Genomic DNA, 21408 nt, shown 5'->3' with positions numbered 1-21408 from the left:
CCATCAGTTTTAACCATCTTCCTTGTCCCTGCTGAAGAAAAGCAGGCCCAAACCATGATGCTGCCACCACCATGTTTGACAGTGGGGATGGTGTGTTCAGCTGTGTTGCTTTTATGCCAAACATAACGTTTTGCATTGTTGCCAAAAAGTTCAATTTTGGTTTCATCTGACCAGAGCACCTTCTTCCACATGTTTGGTGTGTCTCCCAGGTGGCTTGTGGCAAACTTTAAACGACACTTTTTATGGATATCTTTAAGAAATGGCTTTCTTCTTGCCACTCTTCCATAAAGGCCAGATTTGTGCAATATACGACTGATTGTTGTCCTATGGACAGAGTCTCCCACCTCAGCTGTAGATCTCTGCAGTTCATCCAGAGTGATCATGGGCCTCTTGGCTGCATCTCTGATCAGTCTTCTCCTTGTATGAGCTGAAAGTTTAGAGGGACGGCCAGGTCTTGGTAGATTTGCAGTGGTCTGATACTCCTTCCATTTCAATATTATCGCTTGCACAGTGCTCCTTGGGATGTTTAAAGCTTGGGAAATCTTTTTGTATCCAAATCCGGCTTTAAACTTCTTCACAACAGTATCTCGGACCTGCCTGGTGTGTTCCTTGTTCTTCATGATGCTCTCTGCGCTTTTAACAGACCTCTGAGACTATCACAGTGCAGGTGCATTTATACGGAGACTTGATTACACACAGGTGGATTGTATTTATCATCATTAGTCATTTAGGTCTACATTGGATCATTCAGAGATCCTCACTGAACTTCTGGAGAGAGTTTGCTGCACTGAAAGTAAAGGGGCTGAATAATTTTGCACGCCCAATTTTTCAGTTTTTGATTTGTTAAAAAAGTTTGAAATATCCAATAAATGTCGTTCCACTTCATGATTGTGTCCCACTTGTTGTTGATTCATCACAAAAAAATACAGTTTTATATCTTTATGTTTGAAGCCTGAAATGTGGCAAAAGGTCGCAAAGTTCAAGGGGGCCGAATACTTTCGCAAGGCACTGTAGCTAGTAGAGCTAGACTGTAATACAAATGCCAGCGCTGACACCTTGTGGTGATAATGTTGAAACTGCATATAATTACACCAGGATGATGCATAACATGAAGCAAACAAATTACAACTTTATTTCAAGCAACATGTATTTTACATTTAAATTAAATTAACCTTAAAATATTCCTTTCTGCACACCCTCGTGACGGTGATATTTGTTAATAATGTCACTCTCCTGAGCATGTCATCTTCATTACAAGGCTAGGGCACTAATACATTTCATGACGGCATGTACAGTAGCTGTAATAGTCTAATCTGGCATCCTTCAACATGGTTAGCCTCATTATGAGTCTAATCTGGCATCCTTCAACACGGTTAGCCTCATTATGAGTCTAATCTGGCATCCTTCCACATGGTTAGCCTCATTATGAGTCTAATCTGGCATCCTTCCACATGGTTAGCCTCATTATGAGTCTAATCTGGCATCCTTCCACATGGTTAGCCTCATTATGAGTCTAATCTGGCATCCTTCCACATGGTTAGCCTCATTATGAATCTAATCTGGTATCCTTCGACATGGTTAGCCTCATTATGAGTCTAATCTGGCATCCTTCCACATGGTTAGCCTCATGAGTCTAATCTGGCATCCTTCCACATGGTTAGCCTCATTACAAATCTAATCTGGCATCCTTCCACATGGTTAGCCTCATTATGAGTCGAATCTAGCATCCTTCAACACGGTTAGCCTCATTATGAGTCTAATCTGGCATCGTTCCACATGGTTAGCCTCATTATGAGTCTAATCTGGCATCCTTCCACATGGTTAGCCTCATTATGAGTCTAATCGGGCATCCTTCCACATGGTTAGCCTCATTATGAGTCTAATCTGGCATCCTTCCACATGGTTAGCCTCATTATGAGTCTAATCTGGCATCCTTCCACATGGTTAGCCTCATTATGAGTAATCTGGCATCCTTCCACATGGTTAGCCTCATTATGAGTCTAATCTGGCATCCTTCCACATGGTTAGCCTCATTATGAGTCTAATCTGGCATCCTTCCACATGGTTAGCCTCATTACAAGTCTAATCTGGCATCCTTCAACATGGTTAGCCTCATTATGAGTCTAATCTGGCATCCTTCCACATGGTTAGCCTCATTATGAGTCTAATCTGGCATCCTTCAGCATGGTTAGCCTCATTATGAGTCTAATCTGGCATCCTTCCACATGGTTAGCCTCATTATGAGTCTAATTTGGTATCCTTTGAGATGGTTAGCCTCATGAATCTAATCTGGCATCCTTCCACATGGTTAGCCTCATTACGAGTCTAATCTGGCATCCTTCAACATGGTTTGCCTCATTATGAGTCCAATTTGGCATCCTTTGACATGGTTGGCCTCATTATGAGTCTAATTTGGTATCCTTTGAGATGGTTAGCCTCATGAATCTAATCTGGCATCCTTCCACATGGTTAGCCTCATTACGAGTCTAATCTGGCATCCTTCAACATGGTTAGCCTCATTACGAGTCTAATCTGGCATCCGTACACATGGTTAGCCTCATTATGAGTCTAATCTGGCATCCTTACACATGGTTAGCCTCATTATGAGTCTAATCTGGCATCCTTACACATGTTTAGCCTCATTATGAGTCTAATCTGGCATCTTTCCACATGGTTAGCCTCATTATGAGTCTAATCTGGCATCCTTCCACATGGTTAGCCTCATTATGAGTCTAATCTGGCATCCTTACACATGTTTAGCCTCATTATGAGTCTAATCTGGCATCCTTACACATGTTTAGCCTCATTATGAGTCTAATCTGGCATCCTTACACATGGTTAGCCTCATTATGAGTCTAATCTGGCATCCTTCCACATGGTTAGCCTCATTATGAGTCTAATCTGGCATCCTTCAACACGGTTAGCCTCATTAATTCATGAAAAGACAAACCCACTTGGCTCTGGGTCAGCCTTTTGTTTCCTTTCTAAATGATTATCAATTGATTCCCACGTTATCTTAGATGTGTGACTGCATTTCCTCTTTCTAACAGTATCAATTCAAAAGTAAACAACGTGTAAGGATTTGCTAAACTTGTTTCAGTATTGAAATGACAAGCCACGTGTACAAATGCATTGGACACGCCCACGAGGCCAATACTAATCCCATGATACTGTATGTCTACATTGGGCATGCATGCCATAAATGATCTCACATCCAATGTAAGGATAGTGGAGGAAAGATAAACATCCGCTGGAGAGTGACCACGGTGAAGGGACTGTGAAGTAGCCATGTAATGTATGAGTTCCATCCCTGTATGGCTGACCGGGCCGGGCCGCAAACCCTAATCTACTGGCACTTGAAATAGCATTCTAACCACTGGGGAAGGAGGACAGTCAGTGTAGTAGAACGAAGCAAACCGACACAAAATTGTAGGAGGCATGGCTGCGGGACGATGTTTTGGGTTGGGGGGGGGGCATGGCTGCGGGACGATGTTTTGGGTTGGGGGAGGCATGGCCGCGGGACGATGTTTTGGGTTGGGGGAGGCATGGCTGCGGGACGATGTTTTGGGTTGGGGGAGGCATGGCCGCGGGACGATGTTTTGGGTTGGGGGAGGCATGGCCGCGGGACGATGTTTTGGGTTGGGGGGGGCATGGCCACGGGAAGATGTTTTGGGTTGGGGGGGGTTGGCCACGGGAAGATGTTTTGGGTTGGGGGGGGATGGCCACAGGAAGATGTTTTGGGTTGTGGGGGGCTTGGCCACGGGAAGATGTTTTGGGTTGGGGGGGGCTTGGCCACGGGAAGATGTTTTGGGTTGGGGGGGGTTGGCCACGGGAAGATGTTTTGGGATGGGGGGGCTGGCCACGGGAAGATGTTTTGGGTTGGGGGGGGCTTGGCCACGGGAAGATGTTTTGGGTTGGGGGGGGGCTGGCCACAGGAAGATGTTTTGGGTTGGGGGGGGTTGGCCACGGGAATATGTTTTGGGATGGGGGGGCTGGCCACAGGAAGATGTTTTGGGTTGTGGGGGGGCTGGCCACGGGAAGATGTTTTGGGTTGTGGGGGGCTGGCCACGGGAAGATGTTTTGGGATGGGGGGGCTGGCCACGGGAAGATGTTTTGGGATGGGGGGGGCTGGCCACAGGAAGATGTTTTGGGTTGTGGGGGGGCTGGCCACGGGAAGATGTTTTGAGTTGTGGGGGCTGCTAATGTTACTACACATGCAGGCAATACAGCCCGCTGCGATGCTTCTTTGGGAAATCTATCAACTTAAATGTTCATAAATAGATTCATCCATGGTCAAAAAACATCTAGGATCCCCCCAGTCATTGATTGTGGCCTGTGGAATGTTGTTCCACTCCTCTTCAATGGCTGTGTGAAGTTGCTGAATATTGGCGGGAACTGGAAGGTTGACAGGTCGATCCAGAGCATCCCAAACATGCTCAATGGGTGACACGTCTGGTGAGGGTGCAGGCCATGGAAGAACTGGGACATTTTCAGCTTCCAGGAATTGTGTACAGATCCTTGCGACATGGGGCCGGGCATTATCATGCTGAAACATGAGGTGATGGCAGCAGATGAATGGCACGACAACGGGCCTCAGGATCTCGTCACGGTATCTCTGAGCATTCAAATTGGCATCGATAAAATGCAATTGTGTTCGTTGTCCGTAGCTTATGCCTGCCCCATACCATAACCCCACCATGGGGCACTCTGTTCACAACGGTGACATCAGCAAACTGTTCACCCACACGACGCCATACACACGACGCTATACACGCTGTCTGCCACCCACACGACGCCATACACGCTGTCTGCCACCCACACGACGCCATACACGCTGTCTGCCACCCACACGACGCCATACACGCTGTCTGCCATCCACACAACGCCATACACGCTGTCTGCCACCCACACAACGCCATACACGCTGTCTGCCACCCACACGACGCCATACACGCTGTCTGCCATCCACACGACGCTATACACGCTGTCTGCCATCCACACGACGCCATACACGCTGTCTGCCATCCACACGACGCCATACACGCTGTCTGCCATCTGAACGCTACAGTAGAAACCGGGTTTCATCCATGAAGACCACACCTCTCCAGCGTGCCAGTGGCCAAGGTATATTAGCATTTGCTAACTGAAGTCGGTTATGACGCCCGAAATAGTCAGGTCAAGACCCCGGTGAGGATGACGAGCAGATGAGCTTCCCTGAGACGGTTTCTGACAGTTTGTGCAGAAATGATTTGGTTGTGCAAACCAACAGCTGTCCGGGCGGCTGATCTCAGACGATCCCGCAGGTGAAGAAGCCGGGTGTGGAGGTCCTGGGCTGATGTAGTTACACATGGTCTGCGGTAGTGAGGTGGACGTATTGCCAAATTCTCTAAAATGACGTTGGAGGCGGCTTATGGTAGAGAAATGAACATTAAATTATTTGGCAACAGCTCTGGTGGACATTCCTACAGTCAGCATGCCAATTACACGCTCCCTCAATCTGTGGCATTGTTCTGTGACAAAACTGCACATTTTGAAGAGGCCTTTTATTTCCACCAGCACAAGGTGCACCTGTGTAATGATCATGCTGTTTAATCAGCTTCTTGATATGCCACAACTGTCAGGTGGATGGATTGCCTTGGTAAAGGAGAAATGCTCACTAACAGAGACAACATTTGAGCGAAATAAGCTTTTTTGTGCGTATGGAAAATGTCTGAGACTTTTTTATTGAGACTTGTCCCGAAGCCACTCCTGTGTTGTCTTGGCTGTGTGTTTAGGGTCGTTGTCCTGTTGGAAGTTCAACCTTTGCCCCAGTCTAAGGTCCTGAGCGCTGTGGAGCAGGTTTTCATCAAGGATCTCTCTGTACTTCGCTCCGTTAATCTTTCCCTCGATCCGGATTAGTCTCCCAGTCCCTGTCGCGGAAAGACATCCCCACAGCATGATGCTTCCACCACCATGCTTCACCACAGGGATAGTGCCAGGTTTCCTCCAGGCGTGACTCTTGGCTTTCTTGGTTTCATCAGACCAGAGAATCTTGTTTCTCATGTTCTGAGAGTCTTTAGGTGCCTTTTGGCAAACTCTAAGCAGGCTATCATGTGCCTTTTAATGAGGAGTGGCTTCCGACTGGCCACTCTACCATAAAGGCCTGATTGATGGAGTGCTGCAGAGATGGTTGTCCTTCTGGAAGGTTCTCCCCATCTCCACAGAGAAACTCTGGAGCTCTGTCAGAGTGACCATTGGGGTCATGGTCACCTCCCTGACCAAGGCCATTCTCCCCCGATTGCTCAGTTTGGCTAGGCGGCGAGCTCTAGGAAGAGTCTTGGTGGTTCACAACTTCTTCCATTTAAGAATGATAGAGGCCCCTATGTTCTTGGGGACCTTCAATGCTCACAGGGGTCCGGACTAACATGACAAACATTTATCTCAGAAGTCAAACATTTGAAAAGTTAAGGTCATGATACCATGGTTTTAAATCTTAAACTGTGCATGGGTACCTTGCGGGATACAGATAAGTGAAATGGAGAGTGCTTTTGCCACACATACAAACCCATCTTAAATTATCTTTCTGTGTTGCAACTCACTCGCATTTCCTGTGGTCTTCTTCTCTCTCCTCTAGATGGTGTTGATGTGCCGGGCCTCCCCGATGCCCTGCCCTCCTTCCATGGTTGTGTTCGGAGAGCTGTCCTGAACCATCGACCAGCCATGCTTTCCAAACCCCTGTCAGTACACGGAGCTGTGGGCACACAGGGCTGTCCAGCCATGTAGACCCCTTTTAGCCCTGTTACAGCCAGCAAGCTCTGGGTCATGTTCATAAGGACATTACAGAAAATTCTGATAGAAATACCTATGTAGAACCAATATGATTCTCTGTCATGTATACTGTCTTCATGTAGCTCAGTCTAATATCTACAGCTGTACATATCAGTCTAACATATCTGCAGCTGTACAGTCGTGGCCAAAAGTTTTAAGAATGACACAAATATTAATTTTCAAAGTCTGCTGCCTCAGTTTCGATGATGGTAATTTGCATATACTCCAGAATGTTATGATGAATTGCAAAGTCCCTCTTTTCCATGCAAATGAACTGAATCCCCACTGCATTTCAGCCCTGCCACAAAAGAACCAGCTGACATCATTTCAGTGTTTCTCTCGTTAACACTGGTGTGAGTGTTGACGAGGACAAGGCTGGAGATCACTCTGTCATGCTGACTGAGTTCGAATAACAGACTGGAAGCTTCAAATGGAGGGTGGTGCTTGGAATCATTGTTCTTCCTCTGTCAACCATGGTTACCTGCAAGGAAACACATGCTGTCATCATTGCTTTGCACAAAAAGGGCTTCCCAGGCAAGGATATTGCTGCCAGTAAGATTGCACCTAAATCAACCATTTATCGGATCATCAAGAACTTCAAGGAGAGTGGTTCAATTGTTGTGAAGGCGGCTTCAGGGCACCCAAGAAAGTACAGCAAGCACCAGGACCGTCTCCTAAAGTTGATTCAGCTGTGGGATCGGGGCACCACCAGTACAGAGCTTGCTCAGGAATGGCAGCAGACAGGTGTGAGTGCATCTGCACGCACAGTGAGGCGAAGACTTTTAGAGGATGGCCTGGTGTCAAGAAGGCCAGCAAGGAAGCCACTTCTCTCCAGAAAAAACATCAGGGATAGACTGATATTCTGCTAAAGGTACAGGGATTGGACTGCTGAGGACTGGGGTAAAGACATTTTCTCTGATGAATCCCTTTTCCGATTGTTTGGGGCATCCGGAAAAATTATTGTCCGGAGAAGACAAGGTGAGCGCTACCATCAGTCCTGTGTCATGGCAACAGTAAAGCATCCTGAGACCATTCATGTATGGGGTTGCTTCTCAGCCAAGGGAGTGGGCTCACTCACAATTTTGCCTAAGAACACAGCCATGAATAAAGAATGGTACCAACACATCCTCCGAGAGCAACTTCTCCCAACCATCCAGGAACAGTTTGGTGAAGAACAATGCCTTTTCCAACATGATGGAGCACCTTGCCATAAGGCAAAAGTAATAACTAAGTGGCTCGGGGAACAAAACATCGATATTTTGGGTCCATGGACAGGAAACTCGCCGACCTTAATTCAATTAAGAACTTGTGGTCACCTCAAGAGGTGGGTGGATTAACAAAAACTCACAAATTCATATTTGTGTCGTTCTCAAAACTTTTGGCCACGACTGTATAATAGACCAGTTCTCTTTTTTTATTTTTTATGAATTGTTTCACCTCTCTGAAGTATCACCCCTGGGGGCAAGTTCAGTAGGACAATGTTGTGGAGCTTTGCAGACAGAAACGTTATGAATAGAGCTGGTGTGATACTGTATTCTACACATCAAGAGGGGCATGTCGGTTCTAGAAATGGTATTTCTATCTGAACATTCCAACCACTTTGTTAGCCTGTTTGAACGCAGCCCTGCTCCGATGCCCCTTATACTACTCGTCACCGTATAAAACACGTACATGATGTCACCCATACAAATCACTGGTGGTGGGTGACGTACATTAGTTAATTTAAACGTATTTATTTTTCCACGTCTTGATTTCCGGTTTGCAATTAACGAAGTGCTAGCGCTTGAGTAAAGTCTGAAGTCCAGTCCTTCGTGTCATACAAGGAGTGGAAATGACAGCACAAACAGACTGGTACCTGGGCTAGAGAATAAGATAGCTAAGTATGTTGTCTTTGGTGTGTTAGTACTGTAACTTTAATAGTAATTTACGTCTCTCTGGGCTGCTTTCACAGACCTACATTTAAAAGGCTCGATTCGATCCGTAGCTCTGAAGATCCGCTCTCCAGTGCGATATCAATTTAAAAGGCAATCTTCCTGCGTTCATAGTAAATGCTGCATTGTGTCGGCTCAATCGGAAATAACGCTTGAATTTCAAATTGCGCTATAACTTCCGTGATCCGGGTTGAATCGAGCCCTGAACTTACCTGGACCAAACTGCACTTATTTTATACAGACCACTGAAAAATCGTGTCGTTGTTTGGCCATGGATAGAATCCACTTCGACTAACTAGTTCTGGAAAGTGCTTAAAGATATATATATATATACACATAAATAAAGAATCCCTTTAGTAGAAAATTGGGGTTGTGATCATTGTGATTCTGCTTTACATACATTGACTCAATTTAGCTTGACCATAGCCCCCCCCCTACCCCCCTCAAAAAAAACATGCTTTCATGTTGAGAATATTAATGTAGGTCTATAAAACCGGCCCTCAGTAATACTGTGGTACATCCCTTCAACGTGGAATATGCATTAGGCGAAACAGCGCCCCCAGTAACTTGAACTTCGGTTGTTATATCCAAATGTCAATTTCACCATTAAGGAGTCCAGCTTTAAATACTATAATCAGTGTTATCGTTGATCCACATCACATGTACTGTATTCTATAGAATAAATGCACATTTTATATAGTTAGTATAATGGGGGGGAGGGATGTATGGATTATATCACAAGAGTTTAAAACTTTTACTACTGTTTATGTTATTATAAACTGGGTGGATCGAGCCCTGAATGCTGATAGTACAAATTGTCATACCCTGGTTGTTCTAATTACGTTGGTAACCAGTTTATAACAGCAATAAGGCACCTCGGGTTTGTGGTATACGCCCAATATACCACGGGCTAAGAGCTGTATCCAGGCACTCCTCGTTGCGTCGTGCCTAAGAACAGCCCTTTACCCGCGGTATATTGGCCGATAAGCTGATTCCCCCTAAGGAGAATAGCTATGCTAAATACATTTTTTAAATAAAGTCTTACCTGATACAAAAATGGGTATGGGGCAACTTCTTCTTTGTATTTTTTGTGTGCTCAATTGCTTACTTTTAATTTTAAAAAAGGAGAAAGGCATTGGTAATTTTCATTATTTTACTAATTTAATGTTAATGTAAATGCATTGAATACACACACACAAGCTATTCAAAGACGATTGATTCGTTGGCACACATGCATTTTCTGTAAAGATGCATCTGAGAATTGCTAAATATTCGTTGAGGCAACACTCCAGACTAGCGGTAAGTAACAGAAGGACGTGTGTCAAGAGACTCCAGGTCAGATCTTCTAATCCAGGCTCATGTCCTCGTCATCGTCCTTCTTGTCTTTATCCTTGTCAGTCCCTTCCATGGCTTTGGCAAACGCTTCCACATCTAAAACAGAATTTAAAAAAAAAAAAACATGGGGGTTTCAGTGCTTTGCTCAAGGGGGCAGCAGATGGTATAACCATGTGTATGTGACAAATAAAATGTGATTTGATTTTGATGCCAACCTCTGGTTACGAGCCTGTCTCTAACTTCAAGGCAACTGCTGCCCCCTGTATGCCACATGTGCTTACTGCTTGTGTGAGGATGTGTAAATTCTGACGTGTGTGTGTGTGTGTGTGTGTGTGGGGGGGGTCACCTCCTTTGTTTGCTGCAGCAACAGCCGCTGAGGGCAGACCAAACTGGTTCATGAGAGGTCCGAGCTGTCCTGATGCCAAGGCACTGCTGAACATACTCATCGCCTGGGAAGAGAGACATACAGAGAGAGGAGTTTAGCATTTAAGGGAATGTTGAGAAGGTCCTTTGTCAGTCATACCCAATCAAATGTTTCTCTGTAAACTAGGAGATAACCTGTCGTGACTGTCCCGTTTAAAAAAAAAATCCTTAACCTGTTGGAACTGTGGCGAGGTGAGTGTGTTCTGGATCTCTTCTGCACTCTGAGGTAGAGACTCTCCCGAGGGCAGGTAGGGTAGGAGCCTCTGCTGTACCTCAGAGTTAGACAGGATAGGAGCCATGATCTCCGGGGTACACACACTGGCCAGGTCCACTGAGGAGAGGATCAACACAATGATAAAAAAACACACACTATTACGTCATGAAGACATAATACCAGATATGTTAGCGGTCTACTCATGTGAAGAAAAATCTAAATAAAATGTCCACGTGAATTGTAGTCATGTATTGCCTATAATTTTTTATTCAACTACACTCAAAAATAATAATAATCCCTATTTAGCCATCTAAAAACAAGCTAATTGTTACAAAAAGTGAGAAAAACAAAGCCACTAATTATCTGTAGAATGTAGAATGCCCCATCAATTTCCATTTCCTGCGTCCGCTTACCGTCACCTCCCTGCACGGCGACGGCAGCCGACATGGCCGGCACGTTCATAGTGGCCAGGATGCTCTGCAGGTCGCTGAGCTGGATGGGCTGGGTGGGGGAGCCGACGGCTGCCGGCACGACGGGGGTCTGGGCTGCAGCAACACATCCAATCAAATCAACGTCTATTCGTCACAGACGGGACGTGGCCTAGGGTGCTAAGACGAAACTTCGAGCACAAATGTCTACGGTGTCGGCAGGTGACTCCTAACCTCTGCCCTTTAACACAAGCTCTCCCATCTTCCCCCCCCCCCTCTTTCTACATATTCAATGAACTAACTAAATGTGTGTGTGTGTGTGTATACACATACAAAAGTATGTGGACACCCCTTGAAATTAGTGGATTCGGCTATTTCAGCCACACCCGTTCACAACTTGCAGACTTGTTTACATGTTGCTGTGCGTTTTGTTGCCAACCTTACTTTGCTACCTGACAACTTTACGGTTTTTATTTTTTAATTACCGTTTATATATTTTTAGTTTTTCCCCCCCCTCACTCAACTTTGTGCTGCAAGCCCAGCTTCAGACGCAATCGTTAGGCAAGGGTACTTTCAGTGTAGGAAAGGATGAAACAGCGTCTGTGCCACCAGTAAGTACAGATAGTAGTATAAATCCCCTGGCACAGTCCCCGCAGCCGGACAATTTTCTCACGGTTTCTGGAAGGAAATGCTGTAGGAACGCTCAACCGGTGACGCTCATTCAGCCGACAGAAACTTTCAACCGGTTTTCCCCATTAAGCAGCGGGTCGGAGTCAGAGTCTTCTCTGGTCTCTACTCCTCCCGTTACAGGGTCTGAGACGCCGAAGCTTCCCACCATTAGCTCTGACAAATTGAAAACCCTAGTCATTGGCGACTCCATTACCCGCAGTATTAGACTTCATCCAGGAATCATACACTGTTTACCAGGGGGCAGGGCTACCGACGTTAAGGCTAATCTGAAGATGGTGCTGGCTAAAGCTAAAACTGGCGAGTGTAGAGAGTATAGAGATATTGTTATCCACGTTGGCACCAACGATGTTAGGATGAAACAGTCAGAGATTACCAAGCGCAACATAGCTTCAGCGTGTAAATCAGCTAGAAAAATGTGTCGGCATCGAGTAATTGTCTCTGGCCCCCTCCCAGTTAGGGGGAGTGATGAGCTCTACAGCAGAGTCTCACAACTCAATCGCTGGTTGAAAACTGTTTTCTGCCCCTCCCAAAAGATAGAATTTGTAGATAATTGGCCCTCTTTCTGGGACTCACCAACAAATAGGAACAAGCCTGACCTGCTGAGGAGTGACGGACTCCATCCTAGCTGGAGGGGTGCTCTCATTTTATCTACCAACATAGACAGGGCTCTAACTCCTCTAGCTCCACAATGAAATTAGGTTGCAGGCCAGGCAGCAGGCTGTTAGCCAGTGTGCTAGTGGCAGACTGGCTAACAGCCTGTAGTCAGCTCAGCTATCCCCATTGAGACCTGTGGCTTGAGGTCTGTGCCTCGATGTAGGTTGGGAAAACCTAAACATGGCGGTGTTCGCCTTAGCAATGACACTAGAATAAAGACCTCCTCCATTCCTGCCATTATTGAAAGAGATCGTGATACCTCACATCTCAGAATAGGTCTACTTAATGTTAGATCCCTCACTTCCAAGGCAGTTACTGTCAATAATCTCGATGTGATTGGCCTGACTGAAACATGGCTTAAGCTTGATGAATTTACTGTGTTAAATGAGGCCTCACCTCCTGGCTACACTAGTGACCATATCCCCCGTGCATCCCGCAAAGGCGGAGGTGTTGCTAACATTTACGATAGCAAATTTCAATTTACAAAAAAATACATATATTTTAAGCTTCGAGTCATGAAGTCTATGCAGCCTACTCAATCACTTTTTATAGCTACTGTTTACAGGCCTCCTGGGCCATATACAGCGTTCCTCACTGAGTTCCCTGAATTCCTATTGGACCTTGTAGTCATAGCAGATCTTCTAATCTTTGGTGACTTTAATATTCACATGCAAAAGGCTTTCGGAGCCATCATCGACTCAGTGGGTTTTGTCCAACATGTCTCTGGACCTACTCACTGCCACAGTCATACTCTGGACCTAGTTTTGTCCCGTGGAATAAATGTTGTGGATCCTAATGTTTTTCCTCATAATCCTGGACTATCGGACCACCATTTTATTACATTTGCAATAGCAACAAATAATCTGCTCAGACCCCAACCAAGGATCATCAAAAGTCGTGCTATAAATTCTCAGACAACCCAAAGATTCCTAGATGCCCTTCCAGACTCCCTCTGCCTACCCAAGGACGTCAGAGGACAAAAATCAGTTAACCACCTAACTGAGGAACTCAATTTAACCTTGTGCAATACCCTAGATGCAGTTGCATGCCGAAAAACATTTGTCATAAGAAACTAGCTCCCTGGTACACAGAAAATACCCGAGCTCTGAAGCAAGCTTCCAGAAAATTGGAAGCAAATTACGGACTCCTCTTTAAATCTGCGCATTCCTCCAAAGCTCAGTTGTCCTGAGTCTGCACAACTCTGCCAGGACCTAGGATCAAGAGAGACGCTCAAGTGTTTTAGTACTATATCTCTCGACACAATGATGAAAACAATCATGGCCTCTAAACCTTCAAGCTGCATACTGGACCCTATTCCAACTAAACTACTGAAAGAGCTGCTTCCTGTGCTTGGCCCTCCTATGTTGAACATAATAAACGGCTCTCTATCCACAGGATGTGTACCAAACTCACTGAAAATGGCAGTAATAAAGCCTCTCTTGAAAAAGCCAAATCTTGACCCAGAAAATATAAAAACCTATCGGCCTATATCGAATCTTCCATTCTTCATCTGTCCTCGTGCTCCTAGACCTTAGTGCTGCTTTTGATACCATCGATCACCACATTCTTTTGGAGAGATTGGAAACCCAAATTGGTTTACACGGACGGACAAGTTCTGGCCTGGTTTAGATCTTATCTGTCGGAAAGATATCAGTTTGTCTCTGTGAATGGTTTGTCCTCTGACAAATCAACTGTAAATTTCGGTGTTCCTCAAGGTTCCATTTTAGGACCACTATTGTTTTCACTATATATTTTACCTCTTGGGGATGTCATTTGAAAACAAATGTTAATTTTCACTGCTATGCGGATGACACACAGCTGTACATTTCAATGAAACATGGTGAAGCCCCAAAATTGCCCTCGCTAGAAGCCTGTGTTTCAGACATAAGGAAGTGGATGGCTGCAAACTTTCTACTTTTAAACTCAGACAAAACAGAGATGCTTGTTCTAGGTCCCAAGAAACAAAGATCTTCTGATCATCTTCCCAGAAGAGTGGAGGCTGTTATAGCAGCAATGTTCCAACATCTAGTGGAAAGCCTTCCCAGAAGAGTGGAGGCTGTTATAGCAGCAATGTTCCAACATCTAGTGGAAAGCTTTCCCAGAAGAGTGGAGGCTGTTATAGCAGCAATGTTCCAACATCTAGTGGAAAGCCTTCCCAGAAGAGTGGAGGCTGTTATAGCAGCAATGTTCCAACATCTAGTGGAAAGCCTTCCCAGAAGAGTGGAGGCTGTTATAGCAGCAATGTTCCAACATCTAGTGGAAAGCTTTCCCAGAAGAGTGGAGGCTGTTATAGCAGTAATGTTCCAACATCTAGTGGAAAGCCTTCCCAGAAGAGTGGAGGCTGTTATAGCAGCAATGTTCCAACATCTAGTGGAAAGCCTTCCCAGAAGAGTGGAGGATGTTATAGCAGCAATGTTCCAACATCTAGTGGAAAGTCTTCCCAGAAGACTGGAGGCTGTTATAGCAGCAAAGGGGGACCAACTCCATATTAATGGCCATGATTTTGGAATGAGATGTTGGACGTGCAGGTGTCCACATACTTTGGGTCATGTAGTGTGAGATATAGATATAGATATATATACACACACACATATATATACTTTGACATTGCACCGTTTACACTTCGCTGTGTTGCGTCAGACAGACAGACAGAATACAGCGGGGTGTAAACGGGACAATAAAATATAAAAAAAGGTAATAACCAATAAGGTGCAAAACTATAGACAGAAGATATTGGTAATAACGGTACCAGCAGGAGTGGTGGGGGTGACAGTGGGAGAGGCAGCGGAGGTGGCAGCAGGGGTAACTGGAGTGGTGGGGGCCACGGTCGAACTGGTCCTGGTGGTGGTGGAACCGGAGGAGGGGGTGACGGCCGCAGACTGACTACGAGAGCTGTGTGGGGGGGAGAGCGGAGGAATTATAATGATTTGTTATATGATCGTAGCGTGTATCTAGCACTCTGACCTTTGCAACATTGTTTCAACTTTCAAATGCGATCTCAACCGGCCCACAGAGAATGAAAGCGTCAGGACGAGACAGCTGTTCTGAGACAGGTGAAATAAAGCATCAAACTGTTTATTTATACACAAAAACCATGTCAACAGAACTGGTCAAAATTGAATTTAATGCAGCTGGTTTTCCGTCTCTCCAACTTCAGTCTGACGTGATTGTTTTAGCTGTGTAGTTGGGCTGGCTACGGAGCCAAAGGAACGAAGGAACAGCTTCTTTAGCACGGCTGTGCTGATCTAGGGTACTCTGCTCCGCCTCGACCGCAGCACAGCTGTAAAAGTCGTATCACACGCCCTCCCCCCACCTCCCTCCCTCCAGCCTGCTAGGGCCTCTTACCTGGAGGATGAGGAGCTGGTAGCAGGGCCTCCACTGCCTAACAGACTGGCGAGACCTGGTCCTGCTAGGGCCCCTAGACCACCAAGTCCTCCCAGACCAGTCGGTCCAATCAGCTGCATCAGCTGTGTGTGGCTCATGTTACCCAGGAGGCTTTGCAGGCCACCCTCACCTGGGGGGAAAAAAAATAAATCTGAACTTAAGAGACGAAACAATTCAAATAAATAGTTATAAAAATGTTGAGTGGTCTGTGTGTGTCCTACCTCCTAGAGCAGACAGCTCGTGGCTGCTACTGCCTCCACTGCCCAGTGTTCCAGGCATGGGAGGGTTGTTCAGGTACTCATTCACCTTACGGCAATACTCCTCGTCCTTGTCCGATTTAGGCTCCTGGTGATCACAGGAATCAATAACATTAAGAGATCAATATCAAAAGTATTGGCTCTTGGTGACAAGAAAAATGGATAACATCATAAAGAATGAATAAAGTATAAAAAGACCATGTGAAGAAAAAAAAAAAGTTTTAAAAAAACAATAATAAAATAAAAAGTTGTTTTATATCATATTTTAAAAACAGCTGATGAAACTAACACTGTAATAGTGTGAAAACATATGATCGCCGTTATTTTCTGATAGTTGAAAATACAATCAACACTGGACCTTCTACATCAACAGGTTTGCATGGGGCGGGAGTTTATTCCCCCAAAAATCAAATCAAATGTATTGGTCACATACACATGGTTAGCAGACGTTACTGCGAGTGTAGCGAAATGCTTGTGCTTCTAGTTCCGACAATGCGGCATTCCGTGGTGACCTCACCACACGTAAAAAAATAAATAATAATAATAATTGGACCAATAACAAAGAGCGTTCCAAATCTCTCTACCAATCACAGCTAGGATTCAGTTCTAGCTTGAAAAATAGTCATTTGGCTCATTTGTTATATATTTTTTTTGCACATTTTAATGTTAATCTATTACAGTAAGATACTGAATTGTTCCCAAGAAAACATTGAATATATATTAAAAAAAAACAGCTGCTTTTTCCCAGACCCATTTATACTGTCTTGCCAAACTCCTATGGTCATTGTCACACATTTGGCAAGACAGTACCAACAGACCTGGGACCACCAGGCTAATTCATTCCCACCTTGCCTGCTATAGTTCCATGTCAAAAGAAATGGTTTTATGTGTAATTCAACCCTCACCTGCATCCAGAAGAACAGCCTCTTGGATCCAGCCTTGAACTTGAGCACAAACACACGCCCAGTAGTACACTGGCTCACCTTCTTGAACTCACAGTCATCGGGGAAGATGATCAGGTCCTGGAATCAAAAAAACAAGCAAGGATATTATAAAACTTACCGGAAACCGTCACGGTTTCTTTTTACTGGGTTAATATTGTATAAAGTCGTTAGATATTCTTCAGTTTATATACTGTTTCACTACCAGAGACATCATAGCCTGGTACAAGAATCTGTTTGTGCAGTTTTACAATCTCCATTGCTGCCATCTTTGGGCAAACCAAAATTGGGACCAGTCTAGAGACACTACACCATCTGATTCAACATGATCTGATTCAACATGACCTGACTCAACATGACCTGACTCAACATGACCTGACTCAACATGACCTGACTCAACATGACCTGACTCAACATGACCTGACTCAACATGACCTGACTCAACATGACCTGACTCAACATGACCTGACTCAACATGACCTGACTCAACATGACCTGACTCAACATGATAAAAAAAAAATCTAGCAATCCACTCACATCATCAACGTTTCCAGATCCCCGGTCCTTCCAGCAGAAGTGGATGAGGGAGTCGTCCGTCTGTTGGACGTACACACTGCCCTTACGTTTGTCCGGTGTCACTGTGCTACCCTTCATGGTCATCTTACCGGCACGAAACTCCACCAGATATTTACTGGACGAGCCCCGGGAGCCTGACACCAGGCTGGGGAATAGGGCACCTGAAGACATGATGATCCTCGGGTTGTTGACAGACACGTAGGCTGGTTGGTTTACTTCTGAAGTGGGAGGAGACAAGAAAAAAAAAATGTTTTCCTGACCTAGCAGACAGTTGCACGAGCGTGCTTAAAAAAAATGACTATTAACGACATAGTATTGTTCTGCGGTGTCACGTGATTTTGGACTACTTTTGAAAATGTGCTGTGTAATTACTTGAACATTATATACACTGAACAAAAATATATAAAAACATAACATGCAACAATTTCAAACATTTTACTGAGTTTATATAAAAGGAAATCAGCCAATTGAAATGAATGAATTAGGCCCTAAATCTATGGATTTCACATGACTGGGCAGGGACGCAGTCATGGGTGGGCATAGGCTTGAGAGCTAAGCCCAGCCATTCAGAATTCGTTTTTCCCCTCACAAAGGGGCTTTATTACAGACATAATTACTCCTCAGTTTCATCAACTGATGGATGGCTGGTCTCAGACAATCCCGCAGGTGAAGAAGCCGGATGTGGAGGTCCTGGACTGGCGTGGTTACACATGGTCTGTAGTTGTGAGGCCGATTGGACGTACCTACCAAATTCTCTAAAACGACGTTGGAGGCTGGTTATAGCAGAGAATTGAACGTTAAATTCTCTGTCAGCAGCTCTGGTGGACATTCCTGTAGTCAGCATGCTGATTGCACCCACCCTCAAATCTTGAGACATCTGTGGCATTGTGTGGTGACACAAAACTCCACATTTTAGAGTGGCCTTTTACTGTCCCCAGCACAAGGTGCACCTGTGTAATGATCATGCTATTTAATCAGCTTCTTGATATGCCTCACCAGTGGTGGGATCCAGAGTGGCGCAGCGGTCTAAGGCACTGCATCACAGTGCTAGAGGCATCACTACAGACCCAGGTTCAATTACGGGGGGGATTTGGCCAGGGTAGGCAGTCATTGTAAAATTAGAATTTGTTCTTTACTGACTTGTCTAGTTAAATAAAATATTACATTTTAAAAAAAAAACTCTAACCTGTCAGGTTGATGGATAATCTTGGCAACGGAGAAATGCTCACTAACAGGGATGTAAACAACTTTGTGTGCTAAATCTCAGAGGAAAAACTCCGTGCGTATGGAACATTTCAGGGATCTTTTATTTCAAACGCTTTACATGTTGCGTTTATTTTATTTTTGTTCAGTGTAACTAGCTAGAAAAATATTTGATTGGACAATTAAACTGCAGTTTCAAGACGAGACAAATCAACAAATGTTGTTTGGCTAACTATCAATACGAAATTGATAGGATGGAAACGCATAATCTAAAACAACATTTCGCTTGTGTCTGGCTGTCATGATACCTGCTAGCTAGTTAGCATTAGCTAAGTAGCTAGCTAACGTTAGCTCATGACAAGGCTAAAAACTCTAAACTGAGGACGGGACTAGTTTTTCAAAACCGTCATTCTCAAGAAAAACACATATCGATGTTCTCTCAAATTAACTGAATAATTCATCTTTCTACATTTCACATACCGTATACAATGTTTTATTGAATTACCTGAAGTTTAGCTGGCAACAAAAGTTATGTATCAGACTTCCTCGTTGCTCTTCTTCGTGGGTTTGCGTGAACTGTTCGCTTCTTCTATGGTGACTCTTTCGCAATTCTACCAGTAGAAAACGTGACCATCGCCACTCAAATAGAAATGGCAAGCACATTGGATTTCCTGTGTGGTTTTTATTTTCCTGGATCTTAAACTCAAGGATATACTGCTCAATTAAAAAATGTAAAAATGTGTTGTCCTGTGAGATTTTGTAAACAGAGATTAAAGGCTTCCAATAGTGTATAAAAAAGTGTATAATGGAAAGTCAAATATGACTTTACCATTACAAATAAAGTGTATTACAACGAATGCCCCTTGCTTAGATAGGCTTTGTCCTCGTTTGCTACACTAGTGTCAAATGTGGGCCTCGAGGCTACCAAAGACACGTGACAATAGAACTCTAGGATGGTCATAGTTCTATTTAATTCTACATGTGCATGCATGCCTCTCTGATGACCTCACAGGCGCCATCCCACTTCTGACACCAATGTCTCATATGCACGGCAACTGGGAAGTAGTCCTCCATAGGAATGAATGGAATTCTACAGTATTTCAATTACATTTTTTCAAGGATAAAATTACACGTATTTAAATATTTTTGTAATGGGGACAGTAACAGTAGAACTTTCCAGAAATTATACTTTAAGGAAAAGTTTGTATATATTTGTATGTTTAGCTCACATAATATTTCTTACACAAGCATTTTGCTACACCTGCAATAACATCTGCTATATATGTGTATTTGACCAATAACATTGTACTTGATTTAGCCCTATCAACTACCTCTTTCCCAACTGTATTTTATTTATTTATTTATTTTGCTCCTTTGCACCCCATTATTTTTATTTCTACTTTGCACATTCTTCCATTGCAAAACTACCATTCCAGTGTTTTACTTGCTATATTGTATTTACCTTGCCACCAAGGCCTTTTTTGCCTTTACCTCCCTTCTCACCTCATTTGCTCACATTGTATATAGACTTGTTTATACTTTATTATTGACTGTATGTTTGTTTTACTCCATGTGTAACTCTGTGTTGTTGTATCTGTCGAACTGCTTTGCTTTATCTTGGCCAGTTCGCAATTGTAAATGAGAACTTGTTCTCAACTTGCCTACCTGGTTAAATAAAGGTAAAATAAAAAATAAAAAAAATAAAATTTAAAAGTATGCATTAAGGTGTCTGGAATAGAATAAACATGTAAAAAAAAAAATCGACATTAATAAATGCATTTCAATAAGATCAAAATACATTTTTACAACACTGGAGGAGTGCCAAGATGGAGGCTTCAAAACAGCGCCTCCTATTAGTCACATCTAGTATATATATAAATCACTGTTAGGTAAACTAGTAACAAGCCTACCAAAGCAAGACTTGTTACAAAACAATGCCAGGTTAGACCTATCAATAAAGTTCCAAAATCTGACGCAGGAACGGGTTCATGTATTTCTCCATCAAAGACTAGCTTTTAGAGACGTTGAAGGATAGATCAAGACATGTTATAGAAAGATATTGTAAAGTGGACTTTGGGAAAAGGGGGAAACACTACTAAATTTTTCTCGATTACATCACTCAGGACGGATTTGCGGAAGAACAGAAAAAGGACATGAAAAACAAAATCCCTCGTTTTTTGCCGAGATCAGAAAATAATTGTGTGAACAACTTTTGTTATATCGTGATTACAATACAATTATTTTGTGATCGACAAAACGAGGGAATATTTAGATTTTATTAATACGACTTCTGTGCGAATTCCCTCATACCTCCCACTTTTCCAACACCCGGGGTGCCTACATTTCAATTGAACCTGTGCTACATTGCGGGAACGATTTCTCCAAAACGTTATTCTATGTACTTGAACAAAGGGTGTAATTCATTATGCCAATTTTGTTGCAAAATATATCTTAAACGGAAACAAACGGAACGAAGCAAACCCCTCCGTTGTTTTTATTTTTATTTTATTTACATAATGGTCGTTCAGTACAACACTGTTTCCGTTATATGTTTTCGTGATGAAC

General features: G+C 43.9%; 2 protein-coding genes across 2 annotated transcripts in view; one reads left to right on the top strand and one right to left on the bottom strand.

Moving 5' to 3' along the window:
• lama5 (laminin, alpha 5) overlaps positions 1–9799 on the top strand; it is a 276711-nt gene extending 266912 nt beyond the window's left edge. The window contains exon 79 of the mRNA XM_036947797.1: positions 6614–9799. Within this exon, the coding sequence (XP_036803692.1) occupies positions 6614–6762 (149 nt within the window). The 3' untranslated portion in view covers positions 6763–9799. The remainder of the gene's footprint in view (positions 1–6613) is intronic.
• A 78-nt stretch (positions 9800–9877) lies between these two features.
• On the bottom strand, positions 9878–19699 carry adrm1 (adhesion regulating molecule 1). Its single transcript, XM_021566783.2, has 10 exons — positions 19349–19699; positions 17602–17858; positions 17029–17145; positions 16088–16211; positions 15828–15996; positions 15232–15374; positions 11124–11255; positions 10670–10827; positions 10420–10522; positions 9878–10169 (listed from the first exon to the last, which is right to left on the bottom strand). Exons 2-10 carry the CDS (start codon positions 17809–17811, stop codon positions 10084–10086), a joined length of 1242 nt encoding a protein of 413 aa, XP_021422458.2. The 5' UTR covers positions 17812–17858; positions 19349–19699; the 3' UTR covers positions 9878–10083.
• Between the last annotated feature and the right edge of the window lie 1709 nt (positions 19700–21408).

The sequence above is a fragment of the Oncorhynchus mykiss genome, chromosome 16, assembly GCF_013265735.2.
Source record: "Oncorhynchus mykiss isolate Arlee chromosome 16, USDA_OmykA_1.1, whole genome shotgun sequence".
Taxonomy (NCBI): Eukaryota; Metazoa; Chordata; class Actinopteri; order Salmoniformes; family Salmonidae; genus Oncorhynchus; species Oncorhynchus mykiss.
The sequence above is the reverse complement of the archived record's forward strand: the minus strand, read 5'-3'. Positions and strand labels throughout refer to the sequence as shown.

Coding starts and splice junctions, on each gene's coding strand:
- adrm1 (XM_021566783.2), bottom strand. CDS start 17,811: ATGTCTTCAGGTGCCCTATTCCCCAGCCTGGTGTCAGGCTCCCGGGGC. Junction 16,212..17,028: donor GGCTGTTCTTCTGGATGCAG/GTGAGGGTTGAA, acceptor TGTGATCACCAG/GAGCCTAAATCGGACAAGGA. Junction 11,256..15,231: donor CACCCCCACCACTCCTGCTG/GTACCGTTATTA, acceptor GTGTTGCTGCAG/CCCAGACCCCCGTCGTGCCG.